At 42.0% G+C, this 20719-nt stretch overlaps 1 protein-coding gene across 1 annotated transcript; it reads right to left on the bottom strand.

The window, feature by feature from the left end:
* Positions 1–1831: 1831 nt before the first annotated feature.
* On the bottom strand, positions 1832–13849 carry LOC124383082 (histamine N-methyltransferase-like). The gene is made up of 7 exons (XM_046845455.1): positions 13748–13849; positions 12896–13038; positions 9841–9893; positions 9647–9754; positions 8934–9067; positions 8714–8807; positions 1832–2448 (listed from the first exon to the last, which is right to left on the bottom strand). Exons 2-7 carry the CDS (start codon positions 13030–13032, stop codon positions 2093–2095), a joined length of 882 nt encoding a protein of 293 aa, XP_046701411.1. The 5' UTR covers positions 13033–13038; positions 13748–13849; the 3' UTR covers positions 1832–2092.
* Between the last annotated feature and the right edge of the window lie 6870 nt (positions 13850–20719).

Raw genomic sequence — 20719 nt, 5'->3', positions numbered from 1 at the left:
TGATGCGGTTTTACACTGCAGTCACTGAATCTGACAGAAACAGACTGCAGAAAACAGTTAAAACAGCAGAAAAAATCATTTGTGCCCCCTTGCCCACTCTCCAGGACTTGTACCATACAAGAACCAGAAACCGGGCAGAAAAAATCATTAATGACCCTTCACACCCTGGACACAACATCTTCCAGCTCCTCCCTTCTGGCAGGCACTACAGAACTTTGTTCACCAAAACTGCCAGACACAGGAACAGTTTCTTTCCCCAAGCAACCCCCCTTACTAACAACTGACCATAATTATATTCCCTGCTCATATCTAGTACTCAAGTACTGCACAGAACTGTCAGTCATCACACTATCTGTATATGTTGCACACACTATGGCTGCTATATATTGTACAAAGTTCTATAGTAAACTCTCTATCATACCTGCACTACCATGCACTCTCACACTTTATGTACATTACTGATCTGTATCCCTATTTATTACCCACACTAGATCTATTTCAAAACCATTAGCATTAATTCATTATGGATATATTCCTGCTTCACTGTTATAATTAACCCACCTGTAAGTAACTGAAAAAAAATTTTGCTTTTACTTGAACTTGGAAACCCAAACCTGTTCCAGCATGGCGATGCCCCTGTGCACAAAGTGAGCTCTTGAAGATCTGGTTTACATGCTTTGGAGAGAAAGATCTCGTGCTATAGAGCTCTGATCTCATCCCTACTGAACACCTTTGGGATAAATGTGAACGCTGACTGCACCTCAGGTCTCCTTACCTACATCAGTACCTGCCTTTCATAATACACTTGTGGCTGATGAACACAAATATCCATAAACACACTCCAAAATCTAGCGGAACATCTTCCCAGAAGAGTGGAGGGAATTATAAGAGCAGATTGGGACTAAATGTGAAATGCGATGCTCAGAAATCACATGCCGTACTTATGACGAGGTGTCCCAATACTTTTGGAAATATAATGTATTTCTGTTAAGCTGCTTCGGTACAATGTCCAGTGGTAAAAATGCTTTGCAAATAAAACAAACAAAATTGAATAGTTTCATGTCTCTATCTGCTCATATTCTACCCAGAGTTACCAATGAGTCCTGAGCATTCATCATCTGAAGTGTGAACACTGTTCACTCCTAATCCCCAGGTTAAGGATCTTATTTGAATACTTGCAGGGTCAAAAACAATGACTTAATAAATTCAGCAAATGGCAGCTTTACATAATGGCGTATCTCACAGTTTCCATCTCCATCTGACAGCAGGTTTCCTTCGAATTCTAGCTGTTGTCTACACCAGTGGTCCCAAACTTTTTTTGCAAAACGGACCGGATTAATGTCAGACAATATTTTCACGGACTGGACTTTAAGGGGGGAGGTGGGGGGGTCGTATCATCAAAATGATCGTATCATATGATTAAAATGATCATATCATTAAAATGCTATGACCAGCATAAAAACTGGTATTTCCTAAATCTAATAATAAACGTGAACCCACTGTGTTGTTTTTTGTTCATTCTGTTTGCTTGAGGGTTTGAATTTAGCGGTAATGTATTACGTGATAGCGGCCGGAGCTCCTTTAAGAAGGTAGCGGATGGAGGTAAGACATGTGACCGAGGCATCATGACCTGCATCAAGAGTGAGTCATAGTCAGATGTGGTGGAGAGAATCCGGTCATTTTACAAAATAAAACATTGTTTAGAATCAGATCATAAAAAAACAGAAATAATTTAAGTTATGTGTTCTTTCTGTGCGGCCTGGTACCAATTGACCCACGGACGAGTGCTGGTCCACGGCCCAGGGGTTGGAGACCACAGTTCTACACAATATACAATAATATTTTTATTTGACTGAACAAAGCAAATGATATGAAGCATCCACTGTTCAATTTCAGTTCGGGTTTCTGTTGCTTAGCATCTTGTCTTCGAACATTCCACATTGTACATGTTTGCTTGAGCAATGTGAAGTGCACATTTAAAAAATGATGCTAACCTGCTTCAAATGTTCTAAAGGGGTAAAAGATTAGGGTTTTAAATCGTGATAACTCAGAGTTAAGTACCCCTTTGCTGTATATTGTTGCTGTTTCAGCTCTATGGGGTGATTACTAAGGCCTCAAGGTTGTTGTTGAATATGACTCTACCATCCACCTCACGGCTGCACTCTGGGTGTTTGAGAAGCTCCAGAACTCCTGCCTTTAGCTCTGGAGAAGCATTCTTTCTGAACTCCAGTATCTCAGTCATGAAGTCTAGCAGCAGCTCCCCTTTCTCATCTCCAGCTGTGAAACAGTCTGTGATGTCCATCTGAGATGGAAGGATGTAGCTCTGATAGGGGATTCCTTTAGTATCCAGCATGTCCTTGACATCGCTGACTGTGAGAGACTGAGTGATGTCGGGCTTGCACAGCTGAGCTTGGAAGGTTTTCCATAACTTGCTGAACCCACTTTGTCCTGCAGGGGGCACAGTGCGTTAGTAATGGTTTCTGAAGGTTGGTGCTACAAGAACCACTCTGTATTCCATTATTCTATGTATAAAGCCTTGTCAATATGACTTCAGTCCCTATTTCATCTTGTTTGAATAACATTAATAATTTCTCCAAATTTGTGTTTTTCTCCTACACACTGATTCTGTATAATTTTTTACAGGAACTTAACAATAGCATTACCAGCCAGTAGGGTTTCAGATGTGCTACGCAACATTTTCACAAATTCTAGACATCACTAATAATAGTATAGTGAGGACATTTCTTAGTGCCACATTCACTAAACTTGTCCAGTGTATTTAAAGAGATGTTCTACACAATGGGACACTTCTGGGGGTGAATTTAAGATGAGGTTGACTGTCCGCAATGTCAAAGGGGATGAAGTGTTGATTGATGATGGAGCATTCACTAATAAGCTAATTAGATCTCCAAAATGGCAGGTCTGAACCAATACTATAGAGTTCCCCTTTAGGAACGAGACGCTGCGTCGTAACGCTTTGGGAACGCCCCTGCGTTGTCTACGCTCTGAACCACGTGTGAAATCTGGCCAAATGGAAAGATGTGATGTCATAGACAGGCGACGTCACGTAAACCAGGAAGCTACAAGATGGCTGTGCGGAGGTAGAGACATTAGCTTCTGCTCGTTCAGGTAAGTGCTTTGTGTGTGTTATCTGTGCAGTCATTAGCTTAAATTCAGGCAGAACTCCGTCAGGGGGGGGTGACACGCAGCCGATGTGTTGTTTGCTTAGCTTAGGAACGTGCTTAGTCGGCTCTCAAGGGTATCAGCTGTTAGCATTTTAGCTGTTTAGCTGCTAGCCAAGCTCCCGTTCCCCGGGGAGAGCGCTCATTTGGCGGTTCCTTCTCCCGGTGCGTGTAACGCGGTGCTCCGTATTTCTTCCTCTGAGGTGGGAGAAATTTCGGAAGTTTCGTGGAAGCATGCCTGCCGGCGCGGCATTACATGTCTCTCTCTTTCTCTGAGGAGGATGAAATGATGGATGCTAGCGAGCCCGTGGACTCCTCACAGCCTGTGCCGTACGAAGAGCTCCTCGAGGTCATGACCCCAGCACTGTCCGAGCTGGATCTAGCTTGGCTGGTCATGTAGCAGAAGCAGCATGCACCCAGTGAGCTGGATTAGCATTTCCTGTGCCCTGTGTCACAGCCTCAGTGCCTTCCCTGACCTGCCCACCAAAGCGGCGTCTGCTTTTCCAATGTTTCTCGCTGTGCGCGAATGTTATTGGGACTAAGTAGCGCGGCTACAGGGCGATGCCGCCTGTGGTAGAGATGCTAGCTAGCTATTGCTCCCCAAGTGCTGCATCTATGAAGGCTATCGGTTTGCCTACGAAGAGCCACTTGGCTCTGGTAGGTAGGGCTACACGGCAGGTCAGGCTGCGGGTTGCCTCCATGCGATGAGTGTGTTGCAGGCATACCAGGCTGGCCTGCTATACCTCCACATGATAATTGTGTTGCAGGCATAAAAGGTTGGCCTGCTATGGGGATGGTGAGAGCTTTCTTCTGAGCGCCACGGTGGCCCCTCCGGCCTGACCTGGTGACGCTGTAGGTAAGGGCGATTGCTGGCGGGTTAAGGAAACCGTGGTGGCATTTCAGTGGTACTTCCTCCCGCTCTAATGGGGCTGCTCAGCGGCAGCCTCACCCTGTATGTCCAGGTACAGCGGAATAGCCCGGAAAGAGTGCGTTGCCACCCGATTCCCACGGGGAGGTCCTAGGGGCCCCTGGCAACACTCTAAGCCCAGGGAGGGGCTGGACGACCTGAGGTTCGTCCTCGCATCTAATGAACGGGCTGTGGTGCGTAAGCCTGACGGCTTACATCTTGGAGGGTGGTGTGCACATCATGCTACGGTGCCCGTCCCTCCCCGGCACCACCGGGAGGCTGGTCTGTCGGCGCAGCCTCCGTCCAGCGGTTAACTCCCTTATTCCACAAAAAATTCGTTGCGGATGGGGGTCATCCGCCGCCTCTCAGGAGGCTTCAATGGCCGCAGTACGCTGCTCCTGCCATTCGGGTTCAGGAAGACTGTCTGCTAGCCCTGCCATGGGATATGTTCAGGGCGTGGCTTTCCCGTATTCCCCGTATTCCGCCCGTAAGATTGCTGGGGATGGGGGGATCCCCCACCTCTCAGGAGGTGTAGTCGGGTGCAAAGCACCGCTCCAGCCACTCTGAGTGGGTCAGGGGCCAGCCCCGAGGGGTTGGTTCCCCTGTGGAACTTTCTGTCAGTCTGGAGGGCTGCCAGGAGTCTCTCGGGGTCCTGCATACTGTGGAGATGGGCTATGCGATTCAGTTCACGTCTTCTCCTCCCCGGTTCAACGGGATGTGTCCCACCCTGGTGGGACCATGCAGGCTCTGGTCGTACTCTCCTGAGGAAACAGGCCATTGGGGTGGTTTCATCCTCCTCGGACAGAGAGTCAGGCTACTACAGCCCGTACTTCATTGCTCCGAAGAAGGATGGCGGGTTGCATCCCATTCTGGATCTCCACTCCTTGAACCACTCACTTATGAGGCTCGGGTTCAGGCTACTCGCTCTTAGAGAGGTCATGTCTCAGATAAAGTCCAAGGACTGGTTTGTCACATTAGATCTGGAGGTCGCATGCTCCCACGTGGCCATCCTTCCCACACACGGGAGGTTCCTGAGGTTGCTTTCAGGGCGAAGCTTACCAATATCGGTCCTCCCATTCACAAAGTGTGTGCACGCAGCACTGACCCCGCTGCGGCTTCAGGGCATCCGCATTTTGAATTATATTGACGATTGGTTGATATTGGCTCGTTCAGAGCACCAGGCAGTTCAGCATCAAGATGTCGTTCTCACCTGCATTAAGGAACTGGGGTTCAGACTAAAACGCTGGGTAGAGTGTACTTTCTCCAGCGCAGAGAACCACTTTTCTCGCCATGGTGTGGGACTCGGCCAGGTTGCGGGCACGGTTGTCTCCCGCCCGGGTAGAAGTCATCCTCACCACAGTCAGGGGGGTAGGGGCAGGCCAGCCACTCACTGTGAGGCAGTTCCAGAGGCTGCTGGGTCTCATGGCGGCAGCGTCCAGTGTAATTCCACTCAGCCTCCTCCACATGAGGCCACTCCAGTGGTGGCTCTGGGGCAGAAGGGTTCTCCCCCAAAGGGAGTCTGTATCGTACCATCAAGGTCTCGCAGCGTGCCCTTCGAGCCTTTGATGCATGGAAGGACCCAACGTTTCTGTCCCGAGGCCCCGTTTTGGGGACTCCTTGTCGTCGCGTAATGCTAACGATGGATGCTTCTCTCACGGGGTGGGAAGCGGTCATGAGTGACGGTGGTCTCGTACATCAACCACCAGGGGGGCCTCCGGTCTCGCCCCTTGCAAATTACTGGCGCAAGAGGTCCTTGTGTGGTCCCAGGACAAACTCTCTAATTAAAAGCCGTTTACATCCCAGGAAGGTTGGATGTCAGAGCAGACGCCCTGTCGAGACAGTGGCTGCCATGGTACGGTCATGGCCGAGGCTATGCACTGCTCTTGGGGTAATACCTCGATGACCAGGCAAGCCATGGTTTACGGACCTGGTATCCCTAATCAAGGGTCCTCTGTGGAAAATTCCTCCCAGGAGGGATCTCCTCTTGCAGGCAGGCAGAACCCTGATTCACCCCCGCCCAGAGTTGTGGAAGCTGTGGCTGTGGCCCCTGAGAGGTCTCTCTACCGGGGTAGTAGAGACCCTTCTCCACTCCAGAGCTCCCCCCACTCGGAGGTCGTATGCCGCACGATGGCGACTGTTCACGTCACGGTGTGAGCACCATGACTTGGACCTAGTTAACTGCCTGGTCGCTTCAGTTCTGGAGTTTTTACAGGAACAGTTTGCGACAGAGTTAACCCCTTTGACCCTGAAGGTTTACGTGTCCGCCATCACGGCATATGTCACCCCACTGGTGGGGCAGTCGCTGGGTAGGCACCCTCTGGTGACCATCTTCCTCTTGGCGATTTCCTCCCTAAAGAGGATTTGGAATCTGCAGGCTCTGTCCATAGCCCCGTCCCGCCTGGAATTTGCCCGTGGCATGGCCAGAGTGTTTTTATACACAAAACCTGGGTGCATACCTAAGTTGCCTATGGCTCCCACATGACGTGTTGTGTTACAGGCATTCTGCCCTCCGCCGTTATAGCCCCTGACCAGGGGTTACAGACCCGACTGTGTCCAGTGCGAGCACTGGACGCTTGCCTCCATAGGACGAGTCCATGGAGGCAGTCGGTGCAGCTGTTCATCTGCTCCTCTGTCCTACGTGCAGGTGTGGAGTGATTGGACACTTGTTCCCAAAGCGTTACGACGCAGCTCGAGTTCCCGAAGGGAAACGTGTCCAGGTTATGACCGTAACCCTAGTTCCCTAGTTCTTTCTCGCAGAAGCTAATGTCGCTACCTCCGCACAGCCATCTATGTGTCTATGACGTCACGTCTTGCCTATTCACCAGATTTCACACATGGTTCAGAGCGTGGACAACGCAGCATCTCGTTCCCTCGGGGATCAAATCAAAATCAAATCAAATCACTAGGGTTAGGTCGTAACCACTAGGGGGTTAGATCGTAATCACTAGGGTTATGGTCATAACCTAGAGACGTTTATGTTGTCAGATTGGACATTTTCCAACAAACACATTCACAGTGTACTGAAATAAGATCTAGATTCAGGTCAGGTTGTTGACTATTGATATTGTGATGGGGTCAGAATGTGCACTGCTAGCAAATTAGTTACAGTGAGGAAAATAAGTATTTGGACACCCTGCTATTTTGCAAGTTCTCCCACTTAGAAATAATGGAGGGGTCTGTAATTGTCATCGTAGGTGCATGTCCACTGTAAGAGACATAATCTAAAAAGAAAAATCCAGAAATCACAATATATGATTTTTAAACTATTTATTTGTATGATACAGCTGCAAATAAGTATTTAAACATCTGTCTATCAGCTAGAATTCTGACCCTCAAAGACCTGTTAGTCTGCCTTTAAAATATCCACCTCCACTACATTTATTATCCTAAATTAGATGCACCTGTTTGAGGTCGTTAGCTGCATAAAGACACCTGTCCACCCCATACAATCAGTAAGAATCCAACTACTAACATGGCCAAGACCAAAGAGCTGTCCAAAGACACTAGAGACAAAATTGTACACCTCCACAAGGCTGGAAAGGGCTACGGGGAAATTGCCAAGCAGCTTGGTGAAAAAAAGGTCCACTGTTGGAGCAATCATTAGAAAATGGAAGAAGCTAAACATGACTGGCAATCTCCCTTGGACTGGGGCTCCATGCAAGATCTCACCTCGTGGGGTCTCAATGATCCTAAGGAAGGTGAGAAATCAGCCCAGAACTACACGGGAGGAGCTGGTCAGATGAGACCAAAATATAATTTTGGGTCAGAATTCCACTAAACGTGTTTGGAGGAAGAAGAATGATGAGTACCATCCCAAGAACACCATCCCTACTGTGAAGCATGGGGGTGGTAGCATCATGCTTTGGGGGATGTTTTTCTGCACATGGGACAGGGCGACTGCACTGTATTAAGGAGAGGATGACCGGGGCCATGTATTGCGAGATTTTGGGGAACAACCTCTTCCATCAGTTAGAGCATTGAAGATGGGTCGAGGCTAGGTCTTCCAACATGACAATGACCCGAAGCACACAGCCAGGATAACCAAGGAGTGGCTCTGTAAGAAGCATATCAAGGTTCTGGCATGGCCTAGCCAGTCTCCAGACCTAAACCCAATAGATAATCTTTGGAGGAAGCTCAAACTCCATGTTTCTCAGAGACAGACCAGAAACCTGCCTGATCTAGAGAAGATCTGTGTGGAGGAGTGGGCCAAAATCCCTCCTGCAGTGTGTGCAACCCTGGTGAAAAACTACAGGAAACGTTTGACCTCTGTAATTGCAAACAAAGGCTACTGTACCAAATATTAACAATGACTTTCTCAGGTGTTCAAATACTTATTTGCAGCTGTATCATACAAATAAATAGTTTAAAAATCATACATTGTGATTTCTGGATTTTTTTTTCAGATTATGTCTCTCACAGTGGACATGCACCTACGATGACAATTTCAGACCCCTCCATGATTTCTAAGTGAGAGAACTTGCAAAATAGCAGGGTGTTCAAATACTTATTTTCCTCACTGTAAGTAATCTAGCGCTCCTCAATAACAAGCTTCACCTTTTAAATAAATGAATGCAATAAAATAAATAATCAATCAAGATATCCTTGTGTATGGGTAAATGTTCACCTGACGCCAGGATGATGAGGAGTCTGCCATCTTTGTGCAGTAAACTTCGAAAGAAGGAAACCGTCGCCTCCGGATCTTTCACATAGTACAGCATCTGTGGGGGTTAAAAAATGTTGAACAATTATGTGAATGAAATGTGACTACAGTAACAATAAAATATTAAAATAACACTCAGTAATAAAATCTCTTGCACACCTGGTGGGTGTGTTTACGTACAAACCTGAATCATGTGGATGAAGTCGAACTTCAGCTTGTCTGTGTTTCTTTGCTTCCAGTCACTCTCAAACTCAGACGCTGTCATTTTATTCCACTTGAAGGTGATGAGATCGAGGCCCGGAGTCTTGGATACTAAATCTGGGCAGTTAGTAGAGAGAAAAACATGCTGAAATGGCTATGCAGATAACACACCTAGTAAATTCCTTATAAAACAATGTTTTATAGTTAATCATTCTAAAATATTTGGGTATAAATTATCCTTATGCAATCAACACTCTATATTATAAATATGATAAATATTATACACTCTATACCCTATATTATATACTCTATATCCTATAATATACACTCTATATCCTGTATCATAGAGTCTATACCCAATATTATACACTCTATATCCTATATTATACACTCTATATTATATTATACACCCTATACCCTATGTTATGCACCCTATACCGTGTGTTATTCATGCTCTATCCTGTAGCATACACCAAAACTTTATAGAATACACAATATCATATCATAAACTGTATCATTAACACTATAAACTATTGATCATACACCATATACCCTACAAATCCATCCTGAATCCTAAACCCAAATCCTGACAATATTTACCCCAACCACATACTGATACAGATAAAAACAATAAAGACAAAGTGTGTGTGTGTGTGTGTGTGTGTGTGTGTGTGTGTGTGTGTGTGTGTGTAAAACCTTTATATTTGTACAGCATGTCCTCGCTGGGTTCCACCACCTCGTTCTCCACTCTGGCCTCAGGATGTTTAGCGTGCAGCTGTGTGAGGATTTCCAGATCGATGTCTCCTGCAGGTGGTGTGTCACATTACACACTTATACACGTCATTATACACGTCATATATAAACATGAATATATATGAAACTATTTCTACCTGTTCCACTTCCCAATCCCAACACCTTCAGGGTGGATTTTCCTGCTCCAACACTGAGAGAGAGAGAGAATAACCTTTTATTTATATGATTAATACTGCTACATGGATAGATATTATTATTAGCATGCTGTTTAGTGTAAATATTATACTTTAGATCAAATTAATTATGATTGCTAAAATTTTTGTAGAGATGGCAGGACGTTATTTTCCCCAACGCTGCTCATTTATTTTTAACTGCCAAGAGTCGTTTTTTTCTTGACAAACTTACAGGAGATAATTGTTATGTTCCCACAGTGGATAGGCCTGGGGGGAGGGGGGGGTCTTGTGCACCGCCTCTCCTGGTCAAAGTCTTGCTCTCGATTGGTCTCTTTCCCAGCCACTGTTTACTAATGATTGACAGGGCACATACTCCTCTCATAAAGAGAAGGGGTTAGTTCAGTGATTAAGTTGATGATGTATAAAATGGTTAAGATTTTGGACTTATGCTCGACCTTCTGATGAGAGGGTCATAAGTTCAAATCCCACCACTAACCTGCCACTGCTGGGCCCTTGAGCAAGGCCCTTAACTCTTAACTGCTCAGTTGTAAAACTGAGATCACTGTAAGTCACTCTGTATGAGGGTGAAGGCCAAATGCCTTAAACATAAATGTCTACTGTAAAAAGCGATATTCAAATAAAACTGAATTGAACTGTTGAGAAATGTAGCTAATTCGGTTTATAATCAAATGATAATAAATATAAATATAATGATATAAAATAATAATAACAGCAATATTAATAGGAAAGTCGGTTTAATAGTAATAGTAAGGTGGGTTTTGGTGAGTGCAGGTGCATTGTGCACAGTGTGCAGAATTCATTCAGAAGTCATGTATAGAACATATTAAAAATGTCAGTAAATATCAGACAAAGAAATTGATACACGTCTGCTGCCTATGTGGTTAAACACCTTGGCTATGAGGAGAAAACAGAGACACCGCATGACGTCTTGACACATCTAAAGTTCACCCATGTTATTTATCTTAGGTCAGCTTCAGCTATCAGTAGTAGAATATAGTAATATATAATAAAATTCAGCAACATGCTTCAGATAACAATATAACATTGCTTATATTAGTTTCAATCCAAGCTTAATACATGTAAGCGTTATTCAGGATGAATATAGTATAACACTCAGCTTTGCAGAGAACTCGTGTATAAAGAGAGTTCACAAAAATCAATAGTCATGCCTTAGAGTAAAGTTTAGCATATTTAAAGTTCAGCATACATATTACATGTTATAAAGGCCAGTGAGCAGATAAGGCTGATGGATTAGATTAGGGATTACAAAAACCGGCAGTTGTAGAAAACAAGGGGGAAGTTCATGGTTAAAGAACAATAGTGCCAGGTCCTGAGGAAAAGCATGGACCAGGATCGTCTCCAGTTGCCATGGGAGAAGTTGGGTTATAGTCAGGAGAGACAGAGCCTGGGGAAAAAGATCAGTTTAAGTAGCGGAGTCACGAGTATGAACCGGAGTTATTTGAAATAGGGATGCATACAAGGATCAATAAGTCACTCCAGAAAAAGGGGTATGGGATTCCATAGGAAATTCCATATAAAGAAGTATTATGGCATAAGAAATTTATTTCGAGAAGAGTTTAAAAAGTAAAACACAAGAGCAATGAATAATAAGAAAAGCATTTGGAGAAAAGTGCTGGTGTGTTAAAACTAATTTCCTGGTTTGTAAAACAAAACAAACAACAAAAAAATTCTATACAAAAAGTACACAAAACAAAACAAAGGATGATTTGCAGACAGAGGAATAAAAAGCCAGACGAGATTTTAAGAAAAGGTGTGTATATTCTGGTGGATGATCTGTTGCATTGTTATTTACAAAAGTGCACAATCAGGGAATTTTTTTTTTTTAGAAAACGTCACTATCAAAAGGTATCTATCAAGACTTTTTAGAAAATCAATCTACCAGAATGTGCCTAAGCAAAGGGGTGGTGTTTACAAGCCCTCGTAAAATGATTGGTGTATGTGAATTGTTAGGGAGGAAATATTAGAGAAGATATGTACATTTCATTTGTGAGATATAAAAACATTTTATATTAATTTTGCACTCTCTGAGGTAAAGTTTGGTGTTCCACAAGTATCTGTCTTAGGCCCACTGCTTTTCTTTTTATATCTGCTGCCTCTGGGTGAAATTATACATAACCATGGTATTCGCTTCCATTGCTATGCTGATGATACACAGTTGTATATTCCAGCAAATATAATGTTGAGGAGTGTGTAAAGGACATTGGACAGTGGAGACATCTGAGACAATGTTCACTGTTAAAAGCGCAATACAAATAAAAAGAAATTGAAATAAATAAAAATATAAATAAGAAACCTATAAAAATAAATGATTTCTTGTTCCTGTGTTGTTTTTGAATATAATTGTAAGTAAGGACTACGATCAGAAGTAAGAATTTCCCAGAAAGCACCACAGCATCCAAACATGGCCACTATAGATTACACTACAATATGCAACTCTCACAGTCACTGACCTACTGATTTAGCACACTTGGTTTCAGTCACACACACACACACACACACACACACACACACACACACACACACCATAAAAAGAAACTTTATACTTATTCACAATACGAATTATTGCTCAGAGTTTGTTGAAAGCCTGATGTATCAAACCTCGCCTGATTTCATCGTTTCTGATCTTTGTCTTGTCCTGTTGATGCGTTTGCACCCAGTCACGCTTCAGTGACATTTTTACACATATCCCTCCTACATTCTAGATAAGATCACTGTATTAATTAGGATTATGAGGAGTTATCTCATTACAAACATCAGTTGCAAACCTAGTTACAAATTGAACAGTAGGAGCGGACATCATACAATCTGGCAACCCTGAATGTGTCTATGAGCGGAAAAGGGTTCAATCAGGAGTTATATTAGTGCATGGAGATTAAAGGTCCAGCATATAATTGATTTCATTCCAGTGTGTGTGTGTGTGTGTGTGTGTGTGTGTGTGTGTGTGTGTGTGTGTGTGTGTGTGTGTGCTCACACATACGTATTAAGGATATCTGGAAGCGTTTCACAGACAAACTTGTTCATACACTGGTGTTCAGATGAGCGTTCCAGAAACACCTCGAAAGACTTCAGGTATCTGTAGTTATCATCTGCCAGGCTTTTGTTCTCAGCCGCCATCTTTTTCTGTGTTTCAGACAGACAGACACACAGACAGACAGACAGACACACAGACAGACAGACAGACAGACAGACAGACAGACAGTTATTATATTCAGTATGGAATAAAATTATATGATGAATACAGGCAGTAAAATATCTGTGTCCTAATAGTGTGAAGTTCAGCCTGATGGTTGTAGAGAAGAAGGTGGCCCTGAGCCTGCAGGTTTCATTGTGAATGTCTCTGAAACTCCTTCTGGATGCAAGTAGATAGAAAGTCACAGAGTTTTGATCCCCTAAATGGTGGTGCATGCTCTACAATGTACAATATATGACCAAAAGTATGTGGAAACCTGACAATAAGATACTAGATCCACTAAATTTTGGAAAGTTCTTGTGAAGATTTGAGTAAAACCAAGTAATAATGTAGGTGAAGAACACATTTATTTAAAAAAATCCTGAGCAGTGTAAAGCAGTTCTTGCCATTCGTATCTTCTATATTGCGATATACACGTGGGGGAACCACCTGAGGACTGCAGATCTATTTCAAAACCATTAGCATTAATTAATTCCTGCTTCACTGTTATAATTAATCCACCTGCAAGTAACTCTGGATAACTGGGCTTCCAGCAAAGTCCATAAATAATAATGAGAAAAATAACCACAACCATTTAACTGTTATATTTATGAGCAAATAACAAGCATGAAAAAAAGGAATCCATAAATCAGGACTCACCTTTGGTATTTATTTTTACTGAGCACTTCACTCACAGATCTTCTGCTCTTCTGTGTTCCTGCTCTTAAAGCTGCAGGCTTGAACACTGCCACTGGGGTTTATCGCATGTGCTGCAATTACACTACCCCCCTCCCAAGCCCCTGATGAAACCCGGCCCAGTGCGTTAAATGTTTTCGGCTGTGTAAACTCATCTCTACACTCGCTGACAATGTTTATTCTGTTTGCAAGCCTGTAGGAAATCATGGGCATGCTGGATCATCATACATAGCTATAAACGTTGGATTTAATAGCATGAAGGCTGTAGATATAATAGTTGTACATGTACAAGTGTAATATATATATATATATATATATATATATATATATATAGTACAGACCAAGAGTTTTCTTTATTTTCATGACTATGAAAATTGTAGATTCACACTGAAGGCATCAAGGGCTATTTGACCAAGAAGGAGAGTGATGGGTGCTGCGCCAGATGACCTGGCCTCCACAGTCACCGGACCTGAACCCAATCGAGATGGTTTAGGGGTGAGCTGGACCGCAGAGTGAAGGCAAAGGGCCAACAAGTGCCAAGCATCTCGGGAACTCCTTCAAGACTGTTGGAAGACCATTTCAGGTGACTACCTCTTGAAGCTCATCAAGAGAATGCCAAGAGTGTGCAAAGCAGTAATCAAAGCAAAAGGTGGCTACTTTGAAGAACCTAGAATATGACATTTTTCAGTTGTTTCACACTTTTTTGTTATGTATATAATTCCATATATAATTCCACATGTGTTCATTCATAGTTTTGATGCCTTCAGTGTGAATCTACAATTTTCATAGTCATGAAAATAAAGAAAACTCTTTGAATGAGAAGGTGTGTCCAAACTTTTGGTCTGTACTGTATATATACTTCAGTTACAGTTACCAAACCCAAGCAGACCACAAAGCATGTAGAGGTTAAATAAAGGACACTTGGAATCATTGTTCTGTATTTCTTTAACACTAAAAGGACAAAGTAAACAGTTTACCGAACATCTGAAACCCAGCAGTCAGGCGTCAGTGATTTGTACAGAGCTGCAGGTTAATTAATGACCCACAGGCGTCTGTCCAAAAGGTTACGTAAATAACTGCTGGTGGAAATGTCCTCACACTGAGAGCCTGGTTACTGAGGTTCTTATATTTATCACATTGTTCTTAAATAGCATTCAATAAGTTTTCGGGTGTATATGCAGCCAAATTCTTCATTTAATCATGACATATTTCTAACTCAAGATGATATCACGAAAGAAACTGTGCAATGAATAACTGCTGTAAATTCTGAGGTCTGTGCAGATTTGTGCCTTTCACCGTTACACAACTCTGAACCTATTCAACTTGCACCTTCAGGTCAAGAATGAAAAGTTTTATTAAACAATACTCAGACGAACAAATCCAATTTAATACAATATTAAACAATGTTTTTAACAATAGGCGTGGCCTCAAAGCAGCTTTACAGAGATAAAGCGGTTATGAAAGAATGTGTATGTTTAATGCCTATTAGTTTGTTCCTTAGAATTGTAAATTTGTCTCTAAAGAGTGAGTGAGGTATGAGGAAGAAACCTTGAGATGATATCCAGAGCAACTTACAACTGAGCAGGGGGGGGTTAAGGGCCATACTCAAGGGCCCAGCAGTGGCAGCAGGATTTGCACTTGTGTCCTTCTAATCCACAGTCAATACATTAACCACTGATCTACAACCTCCTTTCATTTCAGTTCTATCATTTTTAAAGTGTGCAGTGATGGTGATTAAACGCAACCCGTGGTCCTGAGTCTTTATAGCAGACTGCTGATATTAATTACAGTCCAAATCCATGCTTAAAGTTCTTGAGTTGCTCAGTAAGTCAAAGTTCTAATCTGAAGACAAGCTAAATTTATGGGAGCTGCAATTTTCATACACAGCGTAAAAGCAGAAAATCAAAAACCAGGTTTAGAAGTTTGACTTCTGATCAGAAGGATCTGACTTGTATGAATTGTAGCACGAGGAAGCTGAACTGCGGGACCCTGAGCAAGGCCATTCAACCTCAACTGCTCATTCGTATAAAAGTGATAACGATGTTGCTCAGGATAAGGGGGTCTGCCAAATGCCAGAAAAGTAAATGAGTAGGAACACTAAGCATTTTCTTAGTTGAGGCCCAAAGAAATTAGTTTTACTCAATGGACTGGAAGACTGAAGTCAAAGGAGGCTGCTGATATTACTTAGTCTAATCATTTTTATGTTTTGCATTTCAGTTTGCAAAAGTGAGGCATTAGACAACATGGAATACCCTGTGGGTCCTTCTAAAGCCCAGGAAATGATTCATCTTTCTTGGGAACTTGGACAACAGGTCCGATCCAGATACCGCAGAACTCATCATTTACCTCAATATTGAGCACTGGCAGCTTGACAAGGATGATAAAGCAAATATTTGGTCTTCTGCTGAAATATATGGAACCAACACAAATGGATGCCAAATGGATGCAAGCCAATCTATTGCAAAAATTAGGTTCTACCAATATCTTTAAAGGAGATTTCAATTAATGTCAAGGGACCATTGGAGAGTTAAAGGTCTTATACTGCAAATTATAAATACAATATACAGATGATTATTGCCAAAAAATATACAGGTGCTGCAGATATAATGATAAAAAAAACAGCAAGAATAATTACATCTGTTATTCCTGCACAGTATTGTATGCGATTTCCAGTAGATGGCAGCAATGAGCTACTAAACTAAAGAAACCTGCATCTTAAAAGTGAATTTAACATAAAATGTTGCTACTTTAATACGCCCAGTTATATACAAATATTACTCATTTTACCAATTCAAATTGAAAAGACTATAAATCCACAAATACTAAACACAAATGTAGTTGTGAAAAATATGATTAAAATAAATGACACCATTATGTTACAAACTCTCAGATTTCTGAAACATTGTTAATGCCCGATTTTAAACTTTTAGACTTGACTTTTCTAGACAACATAAAGTTTCTACAAACTTTTACCTCCTCCAGTTTATTCACAGTGCATCCGGAAAATATTCACAGCGCTTCACTTTTTCTATATTTTGTTGTGTTACAGCAGGTGGACCTTCAATCCAGAGCTGAACATATCACACACACTGCGCTATGTTCATTCCTGACAAAACCACAAGAAAGTGTTTTATAATCCCACAATTTGGGCTAATTTGTCCACAGATTTACTGGATTGGCAGGAAGGATGATCCATGTTCTTCTCACTGTTGAGCTACACATGCCCCTTCTGAGAACCATGTGATCCCGACCACTTCTGCTCTCCAGAGCTGCATGATCCATCCTTCTGGATGGAGTTCTCATAAATTGGAATATTCACTTGTTTTGAGGATGACCTCCTAGATGGACAGCCTAAAGATAAATGAGTTTAATGTGGATAGTAATCGCTTAGAAACCATTAAGATGGCTGTCAATGTCAAATTATGATGAATGCAAATTTGTACTCTAAAGTAGAGTTTTACATGAGAAGTATTTAGAACAGAATTAAATATCACTGGTTCCCCCTTAAAGTTTCCTCCTCGTAACTATCCAGGGATTGTTTTCCTCAGCACAGACACCTTGTACTTGGATTCGGGATCTTTCTTTCTTCTTCTTTCAGCTCTCTTTCAAATTAGCCACCTGCATGTCTTCCCTCACCACATCCATAAACCTCCTCCTTGGTCTTCCTCGTTTCCTCCTTCCTGGTGTCTCCATCCTCAGCATTCTCCTACTGATATACCCCATGTCCCTCCTCTGCACATGTCCAAACCATCTCAATCTCACCTCCCTCACCTTGACTCCAAAACGTCCTACATGTGCTGTCCCTCTAATAAACTCATTTCTAATCCTGTCCATCATCACTCCCAACGAACATCTCAACATCTTCAGCTCTGCTACCTCCAGCTCCACCTCCTGTCTTTTACTCAATGCCACTGTCTCTAATCCATACAACATCTCAGGTCTCACCACAGTCCTATAAACTTTCCCTTTCACTCTCACAGATACTCTTCTATCACAAATCACTCCTGCTATCACTCTTCTCCACCCACTCCACCCTGCCTGCACTCTTTTCTTCACTTCTCTGACACACTCTCCATTACTTTACACTGTTGACCCCAGGTACCTGAACTCCTCCACCTTCTCCACCTCTTCTCCCTGCATATATATCTCAAATAAACTAGAGAAAGTCCTAACTGTCAGGAGTTACATCTTATTTATTTATTTGCCTACTGATCTATTTTGCATTATTTATCTATATAATGTTAATGAGAAAGAAGATTCAGCTGCAGGGGGAAATGCACTTTTTCTTATATCAAGGATTATATATAAATTGTACTACAGTTATTTACATGATGTTAGAATTGATATATTTCCCTCATGACCAGCACACCTGATATTAATGAACCAGTGGTTTACAGATGTTCCGAATCATTCTGGAAGTCTTTTCTTGTTTCTGTTGCTTTGAATTGTAGTATTTCCCCCATTTTTATTATGTAGAAAAAAATAACTTATAAAGGGAATTTCTGCTGTCCAAAAAGGATCGCTGATGTTGATCACGATAAACATGTGGATCAAAAAGAAATAAGAAAAACATCTACACCTGAAATATCGATCCCAATCCCCACACACTCACTCTGTACTCTCACAGAGGGCCAAAAGGAGGCGCTAGAGCACAAATAACAACAAAATGCACAATATCTGCAGTGCACTTCAGTCATATCAAATCAAATCTAATTTATTTGTCACATACACATTTATAGAGATTATAACATGTAATAGAAAAAAATAATACACTTGTGGCTGATGAACACAAATATCCATAAACACACTCCAAAAATCTAGCAGAACATCTTCTCAGAAGAGTGGAGTGAATTAGAAGAGCAGATCGGGACTAAATGTGGAATGTGATGCTCAAAAATCACATACCGTAATTATGACCATCTGTCCCAATACTTTGTTTTTTGGAAATGTAGTGTATATATATCCAAGAATTAGACAGAAAAGGATGGGTATGGCTACTACCATTTCTGATGTTTAAACTACAACTAATATTATTGCTTACACTACAATCACTCCTACTTTTCTTAACTTCTACAATTACTACTACCGCCATTTCTACAACTGGTTATTATTAATTATTACTAATAATATTATGTATTCTTCTGCTGATATCGCTTTTAATGCCACCACTACAGTGTGGAAACATTGAGTCTGTTCTGCTGCGTGTTTCTTCTGTTTCTGTGTAACAAACTCTGTAAAAACCAGAGACACACAAGAACTGGACACTGAATGAGTGGAAGTTTTGTGGAGATCTAATGAAACATTTGTGTCTCTAACAGAAGAACTTATGTAAGAAGGAGAAGAAGAGAGAAGATGTGATCAGACTCCCTCACCCCCACACTCACACATGGAGGTGGAAGTTTCATGGTTTGGGGTTGTTTTGGAGCAGAGAAGGTTCCAGGAAGTGAAAGCGAACCAACACGGCTCCCGTTCCACACTTCATCACTATTGGTTCTGTCTGGATGGTACAAGACGATGAGCTGAAGCGCACGTCTGAGTTCTGTACATTATTTAAAGAGCAGACAGACGTCTGGAGTGATATCTTCATGGAAAGACCTGCCCAGACACCACACCTAAATCCTACTGAACTCCTCTGAGAGGAACAAGAAACCTCCATCTAGTGAAGAACATCTTTGGAGAGTTTTACAGGAGACACAGCAAAGCATTTCAGCTGAACGTTAGGAGAAATGAAGTTTCCAGATGCTGAGAGTGTGAAGCTGTTCTTCATGCTGATGGAGGATTTTTTCAATGAAAATTAAGTGGAACATCTGGACGTCTATAGATTTTTTATTTTGTCAATCTTCACACCGTCACATTACCGAGTTTGTCGCAGAAAAACAAAAGCGGCACGCGCTCGTCTCTTAAAAACCATAAAACACTCCACACTTTTCACAGACGCTCTACTTTTAATATTAGTACTACACTAATATAACAATAAATGTAGTTATAAATGCAGCTATGATCTTTCACAAGCGATTTGTCTTTGTTGAATGTTGCTAATTGATCATTAGCGAGTGTCTGTTCGCAGTAACATCACGTCTGTGCAACGAACAGCGACGACGTTCTTCACAAAACACAGCACTTCTTTTCCATTTGATCTGAAAAGGGCAGCGATTGGATTTCTAGTCAGTTTATCTCTCTGGATTATAAATATGGAGTCCTACATGTTTTTTTTTATATTTATATCCTTATATATACATTTATAGCTTTGTGTCTTTGTTTTTCTTTCTCCTGGTGAGAGAATTTAGAATTGCTAAGAGTTTCTATTTTTATCCAAATGTGGAACACTTTCAGGACATTTCTGAAAAACTAAGGAAACTAAAATCATGGAATCGACTGGGTTGAGCTCAGTTATTTATGAACCTGAAAACAGACAGCATTAAAAATATTGATTTCTGAAGTGTAAAATGCAGCATGACGGCCTGGAATATCAAACCCACACTGCTCAATAAAATCTCACAAAACTACCAATAAACCTAGAACTCCATTTAGCAAACTAATATTTACTGCCATGCATTTCACACCTACAGTAGAACTTCAGTGGTGTCCTGCACAATCAATCCTCTCCTTCACACCATCATTAGCTACAGAAACCATCAGTATTGTAGAGAAGTGCAGTAGAACAAAGCGCTGCATCACACACAGGAATGAACGTTGTTACTAAAGCAAGAAACACAATGATCACAATTCAACACATCTCCTTTCACTGGAGCCACAACTGCACCTCCACATACATCATCTCCAGCAGAAGCATCGATATTCACCTCATCAAACAAAGGCTAATTGTGTGGGGTTTTTTTATTCTACAGGAAAGAAAACGCAAAAGTATAAACACAATGAAAAAACGCAAAAACTGTTTAGAACGGTTTTGGCGACTTTATTCACACCTGAACTCCT

Source organism: Silurus meridionalis, chromosome 3 (assembly GCF_014805685.1).
Source record: "Silurus meridionalis isolate SWU-2019-XX chromosome 3, ASM1480568v1, whole genome shotgun sequence".
In the NCBI taxonomy this organism is placed as follows: Eukaryota; Metazoa; Chordata; class Actinopteri; order Siluriformes; family Siluridae; genus Silurus; species Silurus meridionalis.
Note: the sequence above shows the minus strand (reverse complement) of the source record. Positions and strands in the feature narration are given on the sequence as shown.